Below are 18,987 nucleotides of genomic sequence, written 5' to 3'. Positions count from 1 at the left end.
TGTTCCTATACCTTGAGGAGGCCTCCAAGACTGCCTCCCCAGCACAGGAAGCAGTGCATACCCTATAGGCACAGCAGCACTGGCATCGGAAAATTTGATAGGAATGGGCCCTAAGCCTGTTGAAATGCCAAAACACTATATTAATACTGCAATAATATCTAATATTTCTAAAACTTTTTTCTGTATTCTCAGAATCACAGAAAAATTTATATATTTATGTATATATAAGGAGTGCGGAGATTTTATATATGTATTTTATATATGCATATTTATTCATATATTTATTTTATATATGCATATTTGTTCAAAAACACATCTCACTATGATCAGTGAAATGTACTCTTAAATGTACACAAGATCACAGCCCAAGGAAATCTGTGACTGGGGCAGAATGGAAAAGGGGAGTCCCATCCAGGGTGATGAGATACAATGGAGGACACAGTACCTATACCTTTAACCATTGTATAGAACAGTGGATTTTTGCAGGTGCAGCTTTTTAAACCCTTCCATGTTGAGCTGCACCTGCCAAAATTCCCTCTTCTATACAATGGTTAAAGGTATAGGCACTGTGAATAGGCACTCCATTGTATCTGGTCATCTCATCCCATCTCACACTCTTTGCTGCTGCAGAATACACACTAAAAGCCATCTTCACTACAACCACATGAGGTGGTTGTGTTATTAGTCTTACAGGTCTCTGAACAACCATGACTGCTACCTTCCTATGGTCATAGCAGCTTTACAGACAGACTTCATATGATCAGGTGGATAAGCCTATACCTGTGGAAAAACATTCATGGAAATCAGTCTACATTCCCTAGTTTAATTGTGCTTGATGATGTCTGCATCATACTCAATTGAACAGCACAGAATTATAGGTATATACAGTAGTTATTCCCTACAGAACACGATGATGCCTTGGGCCACAATGTTAGTTAGGCAAACTTACTGGGAAATCAACCCTGTAGTAGAATAGGATGTGGTGTACTTCTGAGTAAATGTGCATAGGCTCAGGCAGCAGTGTTACATCATCATATACTGATTGTTTCAATGGCAGCATTATCTACAAATTAACATTTTCTTTTCAAATAACCTCACATTGGTTGTAATTCAGATCAGTTGAAAATGTAATTTCAAGGATGATTCATAGCGTCACATTTTTATCCTCTTCATGTCTTTCAGTTCTGGCATGTAATTCTGTCAGCAAAGTTTGCAATTAGAAAAAAAATTATTGCCTTCTCTAATTTTCTGCACAAGAGAATGACAGTTGCATGCTGCCACTAATGCCATATTTGTTCAGAGGCTGCAGAGAGAAGAATGAATGTTTCTCTCCCACACACTCTTGTTAAGGACTGTCACACTGGACAATCTGGATAAAGTACTATTGAAGAAACAAAAAGGTGGAAAGTTGCAGCTTTTAAATGGAAAGATTCAGCAACTAACTTACTGTCATTGCACAGATGAAAGAGACCTGATATGCCCTCATCTGAAACATTAAGAGTTCTGTGCCAAATCAGTGGTGTTAGATATCCAAACATCTGCCCATGGAATAGTTGCCAGAAACAGATCACATACTATGGTGCTTTCTGGATTGTTTTTTCTTTTCTTAATAAGGAAACCAACATAAGAAAAGTCCTGCTGGATCAGGCCAAAGGCATATCTAGTTCACCACCCTGTTTCCCATGATGGCCCACCAGCTAGCTATCTTTGGGAAGTCCATAAGTAGAGTTATAGAGGTATAAGAAAACCCTGTTATTTTACTGACAAATAAGCCCATTGTGTTCAGTAAGATTTAGGCTGTAATCCTATCTTACTCACTAGAAACACGGTATCATACCCAACCATTGCCCCCCTGCAAGTGGTATTCAAAGGTACTGAACCCCGAGGAAGGGCATAGCCATCACGACTAGAAGCCATTGACTGCCCTATATGAATTTGTCCAATCCTCTTTTAAAGCTACACAGGTTTGTGGCCATCATCATATCTTGTGGTAACAAATTTCACAGATTCATTATGCGTTGGGAGATGAAGTACCTCCACTGGTGCACACTTATTGACATTGAACCGCGTTTGCTATTTGGTTGCCTATTCACTCAATTTGGTTCTTTTGGAACCCTTCACAATCTGCTCTAGTTTTCACCACCTGAATACGTTGGGTTCACCTGCCACGTCATTGCCCCCAACTCCAGGTAATTTTTTAACAAGTTAAAAAGGACAGGTCCTTGAGGAATCCCACTTATTACTTTTCTGCACTCTGAAAACTGCCCATTTATTCTCAGTCTTTGCTTCCTGTTCTTAACCAGTTACCAATCCATAATAAGGTCTGTCCTCTTATTCCATGACTGTTAACTCATGAGCCTTTGATGAGGAACCTGTCAAACATTTTTGGGAAGCCCAAGTATACAGTGTTGACTGTCAGCCCAATCCTTTCCAACTTGCCAGCACTGGACCAAGGAAGGGCCCACAGAAATGCAGGCAAAGTGATATGCACATGGCACTCTGTTCGCCTGCCAACCAACAGGCCCTGCCAACTTGCGGACCACCTCCCATGCTCCCATGGACCACCTGTGGTCCACGGATCATGGGCTGGGAACTCCTTGAGTAAATGATTGGGAATAAGCTTTTAAACTGAATTTTCTTCATCAAGACAGGATACATACAAAATGAATTCATGTCATCCTAACCTGGTTTGTCAGATTTAAGGAACAAGAAATCGGAGCAGAGGCTAAATTAATTTCAATACAAATTGTCTATCTTTCTTCAAAGGACTGAGGCTACAGTTTTACACTTGTTCAGTTCAAGTTATATATTTCATTCAAGGCAAACCCTTTACTTGCCTGGGGATGCTGAGAAAAGAGGTGTGGAAGAATGACTCACATAATTAGTACTATTATGTTGTTTCACTGTCTTCCATATGCACCAGCAAGTTATTTTTGTTCAGAAGGACAGTGGTGCTTGCTCCAGAACCACCCACGTTGTCCCTTTGATGCTGGTTCCACTGGGCTACAAAGTAAAAGATGAATTACTATAGAAATGTGAGCATAACAGATGGAGTGACATTTCCAATAGTTGGGCCAGCAATTAATTGGTGGCTGAAAGCAAGGATTAATTAACCCAGCTATGAACAAGAATCCAAAGATGGAGCTTCCTTCAGTGTATGTTTGTGCAATACCTACGGTTATAGGGACTCTGGGTAAAGTACCTGGTTGAGTCAACAGGCACTTGAAAACCCACTGGTTCTTCACAGGGTTGTTATTCTCTTTCTTACCAAGCTATTTTCACTACTCCTTTTAACACCCAGAAGCATCCTGTGCTGGAGCTAGTCTCTTTTGGGCAGGTGGTTGCAAAGAGCTAAATTTCGAAACAAACATTCCCCATCTCTCAAATTTCTCCATGTTCCCATTCTCCAGTTTGCATAGGGGAACTGGGATTACTGAGTGGGGAACATTCTGCACATGTTCAGAGGTATTTTCTTCTCAATTATTATTTTATATGCTCCAGAGATGAACCTTGAGACTATGAACACAGCTTTATGGTGGGCCTATATGAGTTCCAATGATGTCTTGCCCAGTTTCTAGGTCTGCTCAGGTCCCACACATACCGAAATCTCCTCCCTGAGCTCTATTTCTAGTGAGATCTTCTACCTCCTTCCACCCATTCCACATAAACCCTCTTTGTCCCAGGGTTTCCCATGCCTATAAAGGTCCTCATCTCACAAGCTACCCTATTCAGATCTGGTTCCCCCCACCCCAAGTCCCACATCCTGCCACTACTATGCATCCTCTCACCAAGCACCCCCCATTTCTTCTGGTTTCCCTCAGAGCATTCCCTAGACCAGTGCTTCTCAACATTTGCCGTACCACTTTGTCCGGTCTTCGTCCTGTCCTTATTTCATTTTAATGAAGGTGCATGTCATACACATGCCTTTGGGTAGGATCCATATACAGGAGTGCATCACTTAATATGTTCTCTGATCCCTGTTGTAATGTTATGAGGTCCTTAAGCCCAATCTAGTGCCTTTGTTGTGTAAACAGACACTCCCTGCCAGACACTAGCTGGCACCACAGGGTACCAGAGAGAGATTACCTCTTCTTTGCATTAAGAGCCTCTTGCTGTGTAAACTCTGCTGCAGGCTATGGGAGACATGACTGCCCATAGGCTCATTAAGAGCCTATTTATTGTGCTTTGACCACCTTTGTATATGCAGTTCGTGGTTAAGCGGAAGGTTGTTAAATGACGCATGCCTGTAATTCACTCCCGAATCGGTCTTTTCAGCCATACTAGACACTGTTCCAGAACCACCATTCAGAGCGTGATACCATAGTCTTTTGAGACTGAAGGTTGCCAACTAACTAACTGTACACACGACAACGGAGTACTTTGGATGTCTGGGCAGCCCATGACGAACAACCACAGTTGGCCACGGAGGTGGCAGCAGCAGAGCCGGCAGTTTGGGCGCCCGCGTATCATCCTGCCCAGTGGTGATGTACGTGGTGGGAACTGTGGATAGAGATGATGTCAAGAAGCAGACATGCTGGGGAGGGGAGCTCGGATGAGTGGGATCAAGGTGACCAGATCCAATGGAGGACAGGGTGCCTCTACCTTTAACCCTTGCATAGAAGAGGGCATTTGGGCAGGTGCAGCTCAACATGGAAGGGTTAAGAAGCAGCACCTGCCCATATGTCCTCTTCTACGCAAGGGTTAAAGGTATATGTGTCCTCCATTGGACCTGGGCACCCTGTGTGGTATGGGGGGGGCACCAAGCCACAGAGCTGGTGGCGTAGCTAGAGGGGGGCAAGACGCTGAGGGGGGCGTCGCCTCAGCGTGCAAGGGCCCCTCCCCTTCGGAGCATTCCAGGCGGGGGGAGCACAAGGGAGGGGTACGCCCCGAAGGGAAGGGGAGGGGCCCCTTGCACGCTGAGGCGAGGCTCTCAGCCCCCCTCTAGCTACGCCACCGCACAGAGAAGGTTGGCGCGCTGCACTGGCGCGGGGGGAGCCGAGGGGGCCGGGCTAGGAGGCAGGAAGGAGCCGCGGCCAACTCCTCCCTCAGCCGCGGGCCCCGAGGGGAGCGCCAGCTCGGTGACCTTGCCCGTCCCCTCCTCAGGCCCACCGGCCTCCACGCAGCGCTGAGCGGAGGACGCGCCCTGAGGGCGAGAGGCTCCAACCTCGTCTCGGCGCCCTCCGCCGCCACCCCCCGAGCGGAAGTGACCTCCGCCTCGCCAGCAGCCGCAGCGCCGAGGCCGGGTTCGCTCGTCACCCGCTCCGCTCAGCCGCTTCGTCACCAGGCGCCGCTGTGTGACAGACGCCCGCGAGAGCCGAGCTCGGCCGCGGGTAGCAACAGCCGGCGTAGCGAGCGCCCGTCGCCGTTGGAGAGGGGAAGCCGCCGCCGCCACCTCCTCCTCCTCCGTGCTGCGCACGAAGCCTTTGCGGCGGGCTGCGTGGGCGTCGAGCAGGAGAGGAGAGGACAGGACAGGAAGAAGCGGCCATGGCCGGGGCCGGGGTCGGTGTCGGTGTGGGGCCGCCCCCTCCGGCCGCCGGCGCCGTGCAGAAGGAACTGGTGTACAACAAGCTGCTGCCCTATGGCGAGAAGCTGGAGGCCGAGGCGAGCCGCCTCCTCGCCCAGATCAAGATTAACCTCAGCCGGGCCGTCCAGCTGCAGGAGCTCTGGCCCGGAGGCCTCTTCTGGACCAGGAGGCTCTCCACGTGAGTGTGGGGGTGGAGGGGCTGCGACGGGGGGGGTGATGGTGGGGGCCAGTGGGGGTGGAAGGGCTGAGAGTGGTAGTAGGGGAGCCATTGGGGGTGGAAGGGCTGTGACTGGGGGTGATGGTGGGGGCCAGTGGGGGTGGAAGGGCTGGGGGTGGTAGTAGGGAGGCCAGTGGAGGTGGAGGGGCTGTGACTGGGGGTGATGGTGGGGGCCTGTGGGGTTGGAAGGGCTGGGGGTGGTAGTAGGGGGCCAGTGGGGGTGAAAGGGCTGTGACTGGGGGTGATGGTGGGGGCAACTAGGGGTGGGAAGTTGGGGGGCCAGTGCGGGTGGAGAGGCTTGGGCAGTGGGGGTTCTCTTTTACTCCCCCCCTGTGATGCTGAATATTCACATAGGAGAGGTGCCTTCCCTCCCCCTCCGCAACCCAGAGGGCAGTGTGGGATCCTGAGTGTCCTTACCATGGGATGTCTCCTTACCATCAGGATTTTTAGGAAATTCTCTAAGAAATAATTATCTATTGCAGTTATCCATCATCATCATACTAGCCCATGTTGTAACCATATATATATATCCCCTCAAACTATTTTAGTGTTATGGTGAGGGGGAAGGAAGGATATCCAAACATCTTCAGTGTAATGTAAATACTGTACCCTACTTGCTTGTTTTAGCACTTGCCTGGGATAGGAACTCAGAAGTAAGGCTGCAATCCTATGCCCGCTTTCCTGGGACGTACTTTGAAGTAGATATGCATAGGATTGGGCTCTAAATTCCTTTCTATTCAGTGCAACTTACTCCCAGGTAAATGTGGATGGGATTGTAGCCTAAGAGCCCAATCTCATCCAACTTTCCAGTGCTGATGCAACTGTACTAGTGGGGCATGTCCTGCATCCTGTCTTGGTGGAGGCCCCCTCAAGGTAAGGGAACATTTATCCCCTTATCTCAGGGTTACATTGCAGCTGCATGAACATTCAAAAATTGGCTAGGATTGAACCCTAATGCGGCAATCTATCCACATTTACCTTTGAATAATCTCCATGGACTATAATGGTACTTACTTCTGAGTAGACATGCATAGGATTGGGCTCTCAGTCTCTAAAGCACCATGGCTCTTTTTTCTTAAAGAACTTCACATTAGATAGATTTCTAAGCCCCACATCAGATAGATGGTAAGCCCAGTGAAATCAGTGGAATTTATGCTGAGTATAAATGTGAAACACAAAGACTTTTGGCTTGGCCTTTACTGTGTTTGCTTGGGAGTGAGTCTCATTGATGGTGTTGAGGCTTTTTTTCCAGTGAAGTATGTTTAGCACTGCAAATAACTGTGGCAGTACAAACAAGAACATGCCAGTCCTAGGCATGTTGGCACAGAAGTAGATTCTGCTTAGGGTAATGTAGCATGGATGCCACCCCCCCACCTCTGAAGACTGAGGGGATTAGGGCATAGGTTTCATTGTGGTGCACATTGTTCCAACACTGATTTACAGGCATTCCTTTGTGCTTTGTCAAGTGATAGGAACACTACATAAGTGCAAATTTTAATCTTCCTTATTTGTTAAGGTTCAGGCAGGTAAGAAAACAATTAAGAAGTAATCAAAACACTGCTTAAGGAAAGGTGCCATTAACGATGTTCATGGGTGCCTCCAGGTAAATGCCTCAGCGGAAGACTTTTATTTGCACAGCTGAATGATGGAAAGTAGTTCTTTGGATGGTCCAACATGGAAAATGAGGGATGGGTGAGCCTTCTCTGAAGTTCCATCTAGCAGGGTATCTTGTGGTTTTCAGACAAAGTGATCTTGAGTAAACCTCAGGTTGCCCTTCTACACACATGAAGAAATTCAATTAACACACAAATAAAATGTGTTCTATTCCTTCAGCCATAGTTCTTAAGTAAACCTCATCGGTGAACCAGACTTTGTATATGACCAGAGTATTTCAGAAAGTTGCTTTTTTCAAATCTGGTACCAAAGCCAACAGGCAGTTTGTTGCTAGGTAGGACTATATCTGGTGGTATCTGAATTCCAGACTTCTGTGGACCAAATTGGGAGCTACTGCTCCCTTTACATCCAGCAACGGAGGGCTCAATCCTATCCATCCTTCCAGTGCCAGTGCAGCCCTGGGCTAAGGGAAGAAGTGGTCCCTCACCTTGAAAAGGTCTCTGTAACTGTCGTCCCCCCCCACCGCAGAATATTGTGCATGCCCCATTGGCATGGCTGCATTGGCCCTGGAAAGTTGTATAGAATTGGGCCCTTAGTTCAGTGCCATGTGTCTGCCATTGTCTGCCCATATCTGCATTACTCCAGCCTCTCCAGGGCTTTTGTCACTATTTATGTAAGTGACACCTGTGGCAGGGGCTGGGTTAAGCTATGGGTGGTTATTTGATTGCAGCTTTGCCTTTTGTAGAGAACTTCTGGTGTAATATATGCCTCTGGGGCTCTTTGCTTGGGAATAAGCTGCCAGGTCATCAGTTTGTGTAAGTGTTTGGGCTTGTATTTGGAAATTTCTTTTTTCAAGGCTGTAGAGTCTGTTCTAGATTCTGTGAAGAGCAGAGTTTTGTAATAGAAATTTTCTGAAGTTTCTAGTTATGCAGCTGATAAATCATATGCAACTTGTTTGTCCTAAAAATAGTTTCAGTCTTTGTTGCCAAGGCTCATATGTAAGTTTTGTTCAGTGACTTCAGAACCCTCGTGCATCTGTCCATTGCCACTTGGGACTGGATTATGAAATGGCAGTTCTTTCTTGAAAATGGCTGCATTTTAATTACACATGGCAAAGCCCAACTGGTAACTTGTGGAGTTTAATCTCCGAGTCTTGTTTCCCATTTAAATTTTGTGTTTGCTGCATTGTCAGCAAATGTTTTACCAAAAGAAGAAAAGTGTGTTCGGAAAAGGTCACAAGGGCAAAGGCACATATTTCTAGTTCAATTACATTTTTGCCTTCTGGGCCACTGAAAATGTTTTTGTCATCTTTATCAAGAAATACTAAAAGAGCTGTGTTAGTTGGTAGCAGCTAAAAAAGCCAAATTGGAGACTAATTGGTTTATTGTGGTGAAAGCTCTTGAAGGTAACTTCTTCTATTAGATTCACAAAACAGACTGTTGCTAGTAAAGCTAATGCCATGCTTAGTGAGTTAATTTTCAAAGTGGAAATTATTAAGCACTAAAACAACAACTTCGAAATGTATAAGTCAAGTACAATAAATCAATTGGCCCTGCTCCTAGGCTTACAGTTAATAAAGGTACCACATAGTTTTTGGATATCTCACTAGTAATTCTTAGTCCCTTGCTAATTCTGACTTAAAGGAAATTGACCAAAGAGATCAGTATCATTAACATTTCAAACTTAAGGGAAGAAAGCCAAAGTAAAATGTGAATTGGATAGAGCAGCATTTCTCAAAGTTTGTCCCCCCACTGTACCACTTCACATGATCCACCTATTGGAAATACCACCAGAACTGGCAATGATGTAATTGCCAGTTATTTCCAGTTTGGGAGGCTAGACACAATGCAACAAATGCCAGTGTGAGGCTCAGGGCAGGTGGGAGGACTTTTTTGAGTAGGTGGAAATAGCATGCTGGAGCTCTGCCTGCTGAACCAAGCCTCCTACTGCTTCTTGTCACATTGCATTGGTTGTCTCACTGCCAGGTGGCAGGGGTCTGGGGGCCCAACATGTACCACCACACACCACCTTAAGTACCACTGGTGATGCCACTGGTTAAAAAGCATGGGGTAGAGCAAAATGCATTGCCTATTTTGGATTCTGTTTCATAGTGCAGTTATATTGTTTCAAACAGAAGAGAGAGGACAGATTTCAGTATTCCCATTATTACACACTGTTTGATTTCAAACAAACCTTTCATGTTGGCGCTCTTTTTACAATCTTAAAATCACTTTCTTGTGCCAACTCTTGCTGAAGTCTGTGAGTTATGGTTTGTGTTCTTTTGTATGTATGAAACTTTTTTTCTTATTATAATCTTTCCTTTGGAAAAGGTTAAGAGCAGCTTACAAGGGGCTACCAGTGGGCTTCTATCCAAGCACTTATTGGGTCCACCCAACAGGTTTAGGAATGCTTCAGCATTGGTTGCTTTCAGGTTTTTCACTGTCTATTGGGCATGATGATATTTTTTAATATTCTTTTAACAGAATTGCAGGTACAGCACTGCAAAAGAGCAGTATGATATTAAACTTCTTGCCTGCTTGTTCAGAAGGATGAGAGCAAGGTTCTGCTGGATAGTTACTGGCCTTTTTATCACCATACTTATAATTAAAACCCTAGATGATAATGCTAGTAAAAATGACATACTCTGCTAAAACAGTCTCTATGCTGTTGAACCAAAGCTTAGCAGCAATACAAATAAGAGTCATCATCACCACCCCACCTGCTTTAGTACTCGCTTCTTTAGTTCATTAAAAAATAAGTGGTAAAATAAATATTTTGTATGGTTAATTATTCTCTAATTGTTCTTCTTGGGTATGTTTTTAGGGGCTGTTTCTGCCTGATTGACTGGCAGTTATTCAGTTGAGACAGCTTGCTGCTAGGAAAGTGTCTTTACTAAACACTTGGCATGCTTCAAAAAAGTCCCTTATAAAGAATGATTATGTGTCTCTTGTAACTGTAGGTCTGATTTATAAGTTACTAGCAAAATACCCATCATTATGAGGGATGGAATTTATGTAGTGAGGAGGTTTGTGTCATGCAAGAACCCTGCTGGGTTCATTGTGTCTGTATCAGCCATTTTCAATCTTTTTCATCTCATGGCATACTGACAAGGTACTAAAATTGTCAAGGGACACCATCAGGTTTTTTTACAATTGACAAGGCACGCCATGGTGCCAGTGGGAGGCTCACATCCCCCATTGGCCCTGCTAATAAATGAACTTCTCCCAAATTCGTGGGGCACACCTGTGGACCACTTGTGGCACACCGGTGGACCATGGCACAGTGGTTGAAAATGTCTGGTCTATATGCTTTTATGCAGACAGGCACAGTGCTTGCCGTAGGATCTCTTGTCTGTAGCGGTTATTGTAATAAAATAAAAGGTATCCTTCTCTGGATAACAAAGGTCCGCAAGAGCAACACTTTACTTTTCTTCACTCCTATCAACAGCAACTATTAACTAGGAAGGGGGACAAAGCTGATGGGGTGCGCTTAAGAACATAATTAGGAAACTAACCTTGTTCTGCCCTTGGTGACCTCCAGTCCCTCAGAATTAGCCTGAACCTTCCTGTATAGTTCATGTTTTTTATCTAGAGAATCTAGATCAGGAATGTCAAACTCGTTTCATATAGTGGTCTGCATAGCATTCATGGCACCTGCTGAGGGCCGGAAGTGGCATCATTAAGCAGAAAGTTATGTTGCTAAGCAGATGATGGCCAGAAATAAGTACTTTTGTTTTCATGTTGAAACTCATTAGCTGCAAATGACAGATGAGAAAATGTGCAAATTTAGCTCATAATTTCAAGATATTAGAGAGCCCAATTATCATGCAGGGGTAGCCCAATTTTCATGCGGGTTAGAGTAACTGCTTCTGGAGGCCACATCTGGCCCAGGAGCCTTATGCTTGACACTCTTGATCCAGATTGTTTTTCTTACAATGAATAATATTGGCACAAGGAATTTCTGGTGCAAATTGGTACTTTGAAGTTCTTTGTCTCTTTCTTTTAATACTCTAAGTGTTCCTTTTTTCTGTGCCTCTGCTGCTACCATTCTTTATTTTAGGTTGAGTGCCTCTGAAGATTTAGAGCCATCCTTGCCAGTTTCACATGGATGTCTTGTGTTTGAAAAGTCCAGGGACTTCATCACTGTTAGTGATGGTTCCAGGACAACTAGCAAATGGATAAAATATGCCTGTCTCAAATATTCTCCAAATGTCTAATACCTGGACAGCAGTCCCAGGGCCTTTGTGTTTCAAGGTGGAGTTCTAGTGGTTGGTTGGGAGAGTGAGCATAACTGAGACAACTGTTCAGGCCTCTAGCAGGAAGACAGAGCCAGCTAATCTCCTCCCTTTCGCTGGACAGTGGCTCTCAGACCTGGATGAAATTGGTTCTATCTTTCTCTGCAGTGGTAAAAAGAGACTGGGAGTGTAGCAGTGTTCCAAGTCCTAACCCCAGACCTGGTCTTCCATTTCTTTCTTGGTCACAACTAGAGTGTGATGGAATGCTAGAAACTGATGTTTAGATAGGTAGTTAATGCAATGGCTGTTCACCTATATAGTTCAAAATAAGAAAAAATAAGTTTGTTAACTTTTGGCAGGAATTTAGTATTCGCTTTCTGTGAGTCTGCCTTTTGTGGATGTCATTGTAAATGACATGTTTACTAAGGAGGATTCTTAGATAGCATTACACTGATAGATGTAAAACAGCTCATGTGATTGCCTTAGGAGACATTTTGAACTTGAGTAGATGTAGTGTGACACTGTTTTTCCTCTAACCATCTGCTGCTACATCACTCTGTTTACTGTGAGGTCTGTTTTTATTCTAGCAGCAATTATGTGGTAATGCTGCCAAAACATGTTGAGGCAGTGCTCACAAGAAAGTTCTGTCTGAGAAAAGGTCTGTCTTAGGAAACATCCTATGACACTAGAAAACAGCAGAACCTGTTGCTGTTAACCCTTTGCAGTGTATATTATGGTTGCACTTTAGTTGTCATTCAGTCCTTTGAGAATTACGACCTTGTTAGTCACATAATTTAGTAATGGAATGATCAGTTAGGGTGGGTTGAATTACTATGTTTGCAATGTCAGACTTGTAGTTCTGTACCCATTCCAGTATCGTGTGCCCAGCAGCAGTCAGATGTTTCAGCCATTGTCATGTGACAGTGAGTGTAGTGTAGTGGATACTGTTTTGGTTTAGTCAAACTCCCACTAGTCTTTGAACCTCTTTGCATCACTTGTGCCAGCTGTGCTGCCCTATCCCACCTCACAGGTTTGTTGGTGTGTGTAAAATTGAATAACTTCATGCTTTCTACCAGGGTGCCCTGAGCTCTCTGGAGGAAAAGGAAACGTGCAAATATGAAAATATGACTAATGTATGCATCCTTGTACATGTACAAATGTGTAAAAGAATTAGTCCTTATGAAAGATTGTGTGAAAATTTGCTGACGTGGAATAAGGTTCTGGTTCTGTGATTTTTCTGGGAAGGCAGAATCTTGATTCTGTTTTGGCAGAAAATCATGTTGATTCAAGTATAAATTAACAGGCCCTGGACAGCCTAATCCTGAGCTTCCCAGTGCCTGCTGGAGCAATGGCAACAAAATGGCTACTACTGTATCAGCAGGCCCAGGAAACAGCTAGAGGTCTCCTCGGGAGAAGCCCCAAGACCCACCATAGGGCTTCTCAAGTCTGCGCCGGCTATTTTGCCAGTGCAGACTTGAGAGACTTCATGTCGGGCCGGAGAGCCTGACAGAGTTCAGAATATGACAGAGCAGAGCTCCGCAGGTCTTGCTGGGTGCCATAAATGTGCTTTAGGCATGTTTTTGGCACCCAGTGATGGTGCTAGGGCTCAGCACTGGCACTGGGCCTCTTTACGATTGGGCCCTTAGTAATTTGTTCTTGTGCTTACTATCTCCATTAACTAAATGACTTTTTTTACAGCATATTTATTTCCTTCATGTTCATTCATAGATGAAGTGTGTTCACAAGTTTTAACTTTTCCGTGAGTTTGCATTCACATGGTGTTTGACTTGGAGATAAGGGAAAACTACTGTCAATTTAGCCACTCTAAAGGATATGCATGTTAAAAAGGTACATGTAGAGTTTTCTTTCCCAAGTTGCATGAATGTAGGGCACTCACACTACATGTCTTCCTCATTCCCTTGGAAAGCTCCCCAAAAAGCTGCCTGAAAAGCTGATGATCAGATGACCCTCACATGGGAGGAGCTATTGTGAGAGATGGGAATCTCCCCAAATTGTGTGGATAGTGGCTGACAGACATTTCCAACATTTTTAGAATGGTAACTTGAGAGGGTGTTCTTAAGAAGAAGAATGATAAAGACAAAAAATAGCTAGGAAATAAGGGTCTGACATCTATTCTGTGCTTTGTGAATGCTGCAATAGTACTTGGAAACCATTCGGACTTGTTCCTCCAGTTCACTCTTTGATGTGACATGCTGAAGAGCAGCAAATAACTCTGCCTTGAGGGAACACCTCAAGGTTGTATTGTGGCTGCACCAGTGCTGGAAAGTTGGATAGGATTGGGGCCTCAGTGTGCAGATATGCTGTTAAAAATGAAGAAGAAATATCCCAAATGTTGAAAAATAAAAAAAATTAGGAGAATAAATGATATTTCTCCCACCTTCCTTGGATCTTGGACAAATCCCCATCTAGAAACTTGCAAAAGGCTATTCAGCACTAATGATGTGAGCAAGCTATGCACATCTCTCCACAAATTAAAAAGAGCTGATGTGTTTAAAATCATGGCTGAAGAATGTTGGCAGTTTGGGAGAATAGCAGAGTCAGCTTCTGTTGTTGCACAAATCACAATTGTAATTTGCAAACCTAAGAGGTTTTGCATACTGGCTACTTTACAAGTTTGCTGAAAATAAAAAAGGATGGGTTTCTGAACTACCAATAGTGACTTCATCTGAGAGCCCTCTTATAGAAACATAGGAAACTACCTTTTGCCGAGTCAGATCTTTGATCCATCTAACTCACTGTCATCAGTGATTGAACCTGAGATCTCTAGTAGACGTGGTCAGCTACTGTGTACTGTCCCACTTCCAATAGTCTCAATTCAAGCCTCATTCTTCACTGATTCTTCTTTTGGGTTCCTTTTTCTCAGTTCTTGTCCCAGCCTGTAGCCATTCCTTATGCTAATTTTAATCACAGCTCAATGGACAACTTTTCCTGTGCTTGGAGAAACTGGAGGATAAATTTCATTGTTTGCTGAGTGGCTGAATGTTCTAGGTCAGGGCTCTCCAGAACCTATCCCGTGGGCTGAATCCAGCGCCCTGCCTTTTCCCTCCCTTATGTGAATGGTGGTTACTGTTCCTTGGGGGAGCCATCCTTCTCTGCTGCCGATTTCCCCCAAACTGAGCTTTGGTGCCTCAGTAGCCACTGCACCCAGATTTCAAGGCAGGTGCGACTGGCTGGAGCTCGGTTTGGGGGAGATTGGTGGCAGGGAAGGACAGCTACCCAGCGGAATGAAAGTTCTGGTTGCACTGGGGATGCCCTTTCCATTGCACAGTGGTCTCCATTTTGGAGACTGCTGTTCTAGGTCAATCGCTCCTGACGGTTTCATTGCACCAAATGCAATACAACACAGTTGAATGTTACATTACAAATATTGGTGCTCTTGATTCTGTCCAGAGAATGTGGCTTATTTTTGCCATACTGTGTTTATGTAATTTATAAGTAATTGTTCAGTAGAAGATATGGTAGAATAGATATCATTTGAGACTCACTGAATATTTTAAAAATTTGATTGTGGGTTTATCATAATTATGAAAAACAGCAGCCATCTCAATTGTTTGTGTAGTACTAGTTGCAGAGGCAACTCTAGGGTTTGCATCACCCAATGCAAGAGTTCATTGTGTCACCCACATGATGGATCTCCTCCAGTACCAGTCCATACAGAATAAATTACTAGGTGTGTCCAGAAAGTCATGAGAATCAAGTCCTATGCTCGAGAAGGGCTCTGTGAAGGGAGAAGCTGACCAAGGTCACTTGGGGTGGGGTGGCAGGTATATGTCAGAACACCGATCAGTTGCAGACATTCTTTTTTGTGACACCCTGTTCAAGAGCCTCGTATTAAGAAAAATGCAAGCGAGTTTGGAACAGCAGTATGCAAAAAAATTTAGTGTGAAATTGAGTAAAAGTGCATCAGAAGCTTTGGAAATGGTGAGGAAAGCTTATGAAGAAGATGCGCTATCGTCTGCACAAGTTCTTGGTCGCTTGAGACAAAGAGCTTTTCATGTGCGTCCTGAGATCAGCTCAACTTGAACCCTTCATCATGACTACGCACCGAGTCACAGTGCTTTGGCTGTCAGAGTTTTTGGCTGAAAAACACATCACAGTGCTTCCCCATCTACCCTACAGCCCCGACTTGACTCCTTGCAACTTTTTCATTTTCCCGAAGATGAAGAATGGTTTGAAAGGACGCTGTTTTGGTAGTGTGGATAACATCCAAAGAGCTGTTATGCAGGCTCTGAAGGCCATCCCACTTGAAGACTTCCAGGGATGCTATGAAGAATGGAAAAATTGCTGGGAGCGTTGTGTACACTCACAGGATGCATACTTTGGAGGAAACAATGTTCAACTGTAAAATTTTTCAATAAAAGAATTTTAAAAATATCATTTTCATTACTTTCTGGACACGCCTCGTATAATATATGCACAACCTAAATGCAGTGGCATAACTAAGGTTGGTGTAACTCCCATTAACTTTATTCATTTATTTTAATGTATAAAAGCACCAATCACCCAACAAAGCAGGAATCAACAAAAAACCAGTGGCCAGTTTGATGACACACAACTGAATAAGAGTTTTAGTATTATTTCTGATACTTGGAAATGAGAGCTGACTCATACTAACACCTTATTGGTTCCTTGCTATGTCACCTCATTGGGTCTCTGAGCTATCAGTCTCATTAGTCAGTTTTGAGTTTAAAAAATCCACTTTTTGTTACATGAGGTAGTGGTGTTTTCCTTTTCTGGTCAATTCTCCATAGCTTTTGATAAAATACAGATAATGCAACATGGTTTTATTAAAAGTGCAACCAATTACCTTTCCAATGATATATAACATGATGGTATTATTCATAAATACAGATTTTCCAAAAGGTTTCCAAAATTTTGGCCACTAGTGGTGTCACCCTCCTCCTGAGGGTGTTACCTGGTATGGTATGCACCCCCTAGTGATGCCATTGCCTAGTGACAAATCCTAGGGAAACTAGTAAATTAAGAGTCGGAGAAGTTTGTTTTAAGCAGTTCTGTTCTCCCTTATCAGTCAGTGCTCTAGACAACTATCATAAAAAGATCAGTTATATAAAACAAAGTTCAAATCTTATAGCCTAATAACGGATTAAGTACAAAAAAGAAAAATATACCTAAACAGTTTTAGAGTGTAATCCAAATTCGACACTGGGCCGATGCAGCCCTGGCAGAAGGTGTCACAAATTTGCAATAAGGCATGTTGCAACACCATGCAAGTATCAGTGGAATGACCTGTGCCACCCTGCCAGTGCTGCATTCTGAGCCCCTGGCCACCAGTGCAAGCAGGTAAGACACTGAGCAGCACAGCAGCATGCAGAGGTTGGTAGGGAGGGGTCATTTTGGGGTGGGGAAGTGTGAAAAGGGCGAATTGGCCTTGGAAGGCGTGGGATTAGTGGAGCAAGCCTCTGTTATATCCTAACCCCCTTCCTAAACCAGGCAGCCCTACACGAGGTCGCTTGAACTTCTGCCAGCTTCTGTTATTAGCTGGCAGAAACCGGAGTAGCCCCATACGGCTGGCTAGGGTATTGTATTAAGGGGAAAGAAACTCCTTATCACAAGGCAACCTCCAGCCAGCTCCCAACTAGTGCTGGATACAGCACAGGCCAGATAACCTGACTGTGTTAGTGCTAGTTGGGATTGGGTTAAGTTGTTAACCTTTTAAAAAGTTGAGATACCTTTGAAATATCCTTGATTGGCAATTCGAGTGATGTTATGAGGTGTATAATCTGAATTGGTATAATGCGGAGGGTTTTCTCCTCTAGTAATTTTGGGGTTTTGGTCTTGAATTCTAGACATCTGCTACTGTTCTTCACATTACTGTGTCAAGCGTGGGAGTTAACTGCATATTCATGTCTGACCAGAGTCATTCTCCTTTATTAAGGCAATATAAGCAGGCAGATTTTGCCTGGTTCAGAACCTCTAATGGTGTGGGCTTCTACCTTGCCCTTTTCTTCTCATGAGAGAAGGAGAGGGGAACCATTCATTTCCCCTTTAGGTTAGAAATTTCTGTTGCATGTTGTTGGGGAACTATGGTTTATTTTGACTCTAACAAACCAGAATAGCAAATCACAGGTTGATTAAATGTTACTTTAACATATTTTCTAGTGTATGTTGCAGGAGATGGTGAAAGGATATTTAAGGTTTTCCCCCCCTTAAAACAGCATTTTGATATTCTATATTGTTAAAAACATTGGTTGCCATACTTCCTGTTACTAGCTCACTGGTCCTGTGATAAGCATTCTTAATACAATTTTGTTTTTGTCTTATAGGTATCTCCGGCTCTATGGGAGAAAGTTTAGCAAAGAAGATCATATCCTTTTTATCAAGCTTTTGTATGAGCTAGTAACTATTCCAAAGTTGGAGATCAACATGATGCAAGGTTTCGCACGTCTCTTAATAAACTTGTTAAAGTAAGTTTCCCATTGCATTGTTCTTATATTATGAAGGTAGTTGGTAGTGGATAGAAAAGTAACTGGTGGGTTCAATTTGAGCCTGATATGCATCAGATCTAACTCTTATTTTAATAGAGGTCTGATTTATTTATTTTTACTCCACTTGTATGAGTCAACAAGGCTCCAACAATGGCTTTAAGAAAAATGTATGTTGGGAATCTGTTTACAGTGTTTTTGGGAATTGGCATGAAAGAATAATGCCAGGCCAACAAATTTTGGCTTCCCTTGGCAGCCAGTCAGTATTCATAATTGTCATCACCCCTCTATTGGTTAGGAGTGTCTGATGGAATGCTGGCCGTCAGAAGAAGGGATGGGTCTCCAAAACTTGATATGGTCAAAGAGCTGTACTTTCCTTCTCCTGACCCTGGGACAATTACTGGGAGAATTACAGACTTTACAATATTGTTGCTTCCAAGTGCCTTTGAAGCCAAGTTTATGTTCAGAAAAGCCGCTACCCATATCTCATGTTGTGTTTATCACAAATGTGTTTTCCTGGTAAAGATATGTGCTCACTACATTTGCAGACTTCTGAAGAGAAAGTGTTGAGATTTGAATTTTAAGTGTAGCCTATTGAGTGGGAGTTCTTGCAAATGAGAATGTAAGTGTGAACTGTACCCCTACCCCCATACAGGGACTATTGCTACTATGTAGGATGAAATATTGTAATCTACCTTGGGCTGCTCTTCAGGGGGACAGGAAAGACAGAATATTTTAACTAATTTTAGCTAACAGTATTTTAACTAATAATGTAACGACGAGTTCTGAAGTAACACTGACAGTCTCTAAGCCATGTTTTTGATTGTTTTAAGATTTTTTTCTTGCCAAAAAAGCAAGATAAATATGGTAAAAGGATAAATCTTGATTTAGTGGTTGGGAATGGATTGTGGGATTGAATATGCCACCTTCGCTA

General features: G+C 43.7%; 1 protein-coding gene across 2 annotated transcripts in view; it reads left to right on the top strand.

Moving 5' to 3' along the window:
- Positions 1 to 5,004: 5,004 nt before the first annotated feature.
- PSME4 (proteasome activator subunit 4) overlaps positions 5,005 to 18,987 on the top strand; it is a 100,076-nt gene continuing 86,093 nt past the window's right edge. The window contains exons 1-2 of one of the 2 annotated variants that reach the window (XM_066625885.1): positions 5,005 to 5,702; positions 17,895 to 18,035. In XM_066625885.1, coding sequence (XP_066481982.1) covers positions 5,485 to 5,702; positions 17,895 to 18,035 — 359 coding nt within the window. In that variant the 5' untranslated portion in view covers positions 5,005 to 5,484. The remainder of the gene's footprint in view (positions 5,703 to 17,894; positions 18,036 to 18,987) is intronic. The other variant, XM_066625893.1, reaches the window with a different exon arrangement.

Source organism: Tiliqua scincoides, chromosome 1 (genome assembly GCF_035046505.1).
Source record: "Tiliqua scincoides isolate rTilSci1 chromosome 1, rTilSci1.hap2, whole genome shotgun sequence".
Lineage (NCBI taxonomy): Eukaryota > Metazoa > Chordata > Lepidosauria > Squamata > Scincidae > Tiliqua > Tiliqua scincoides.
The sequence above is the reverse complement of the archived record's forward strand: the minus strand, read 5'-3'. Positions and strand labels throughout refer to the sequence as shown.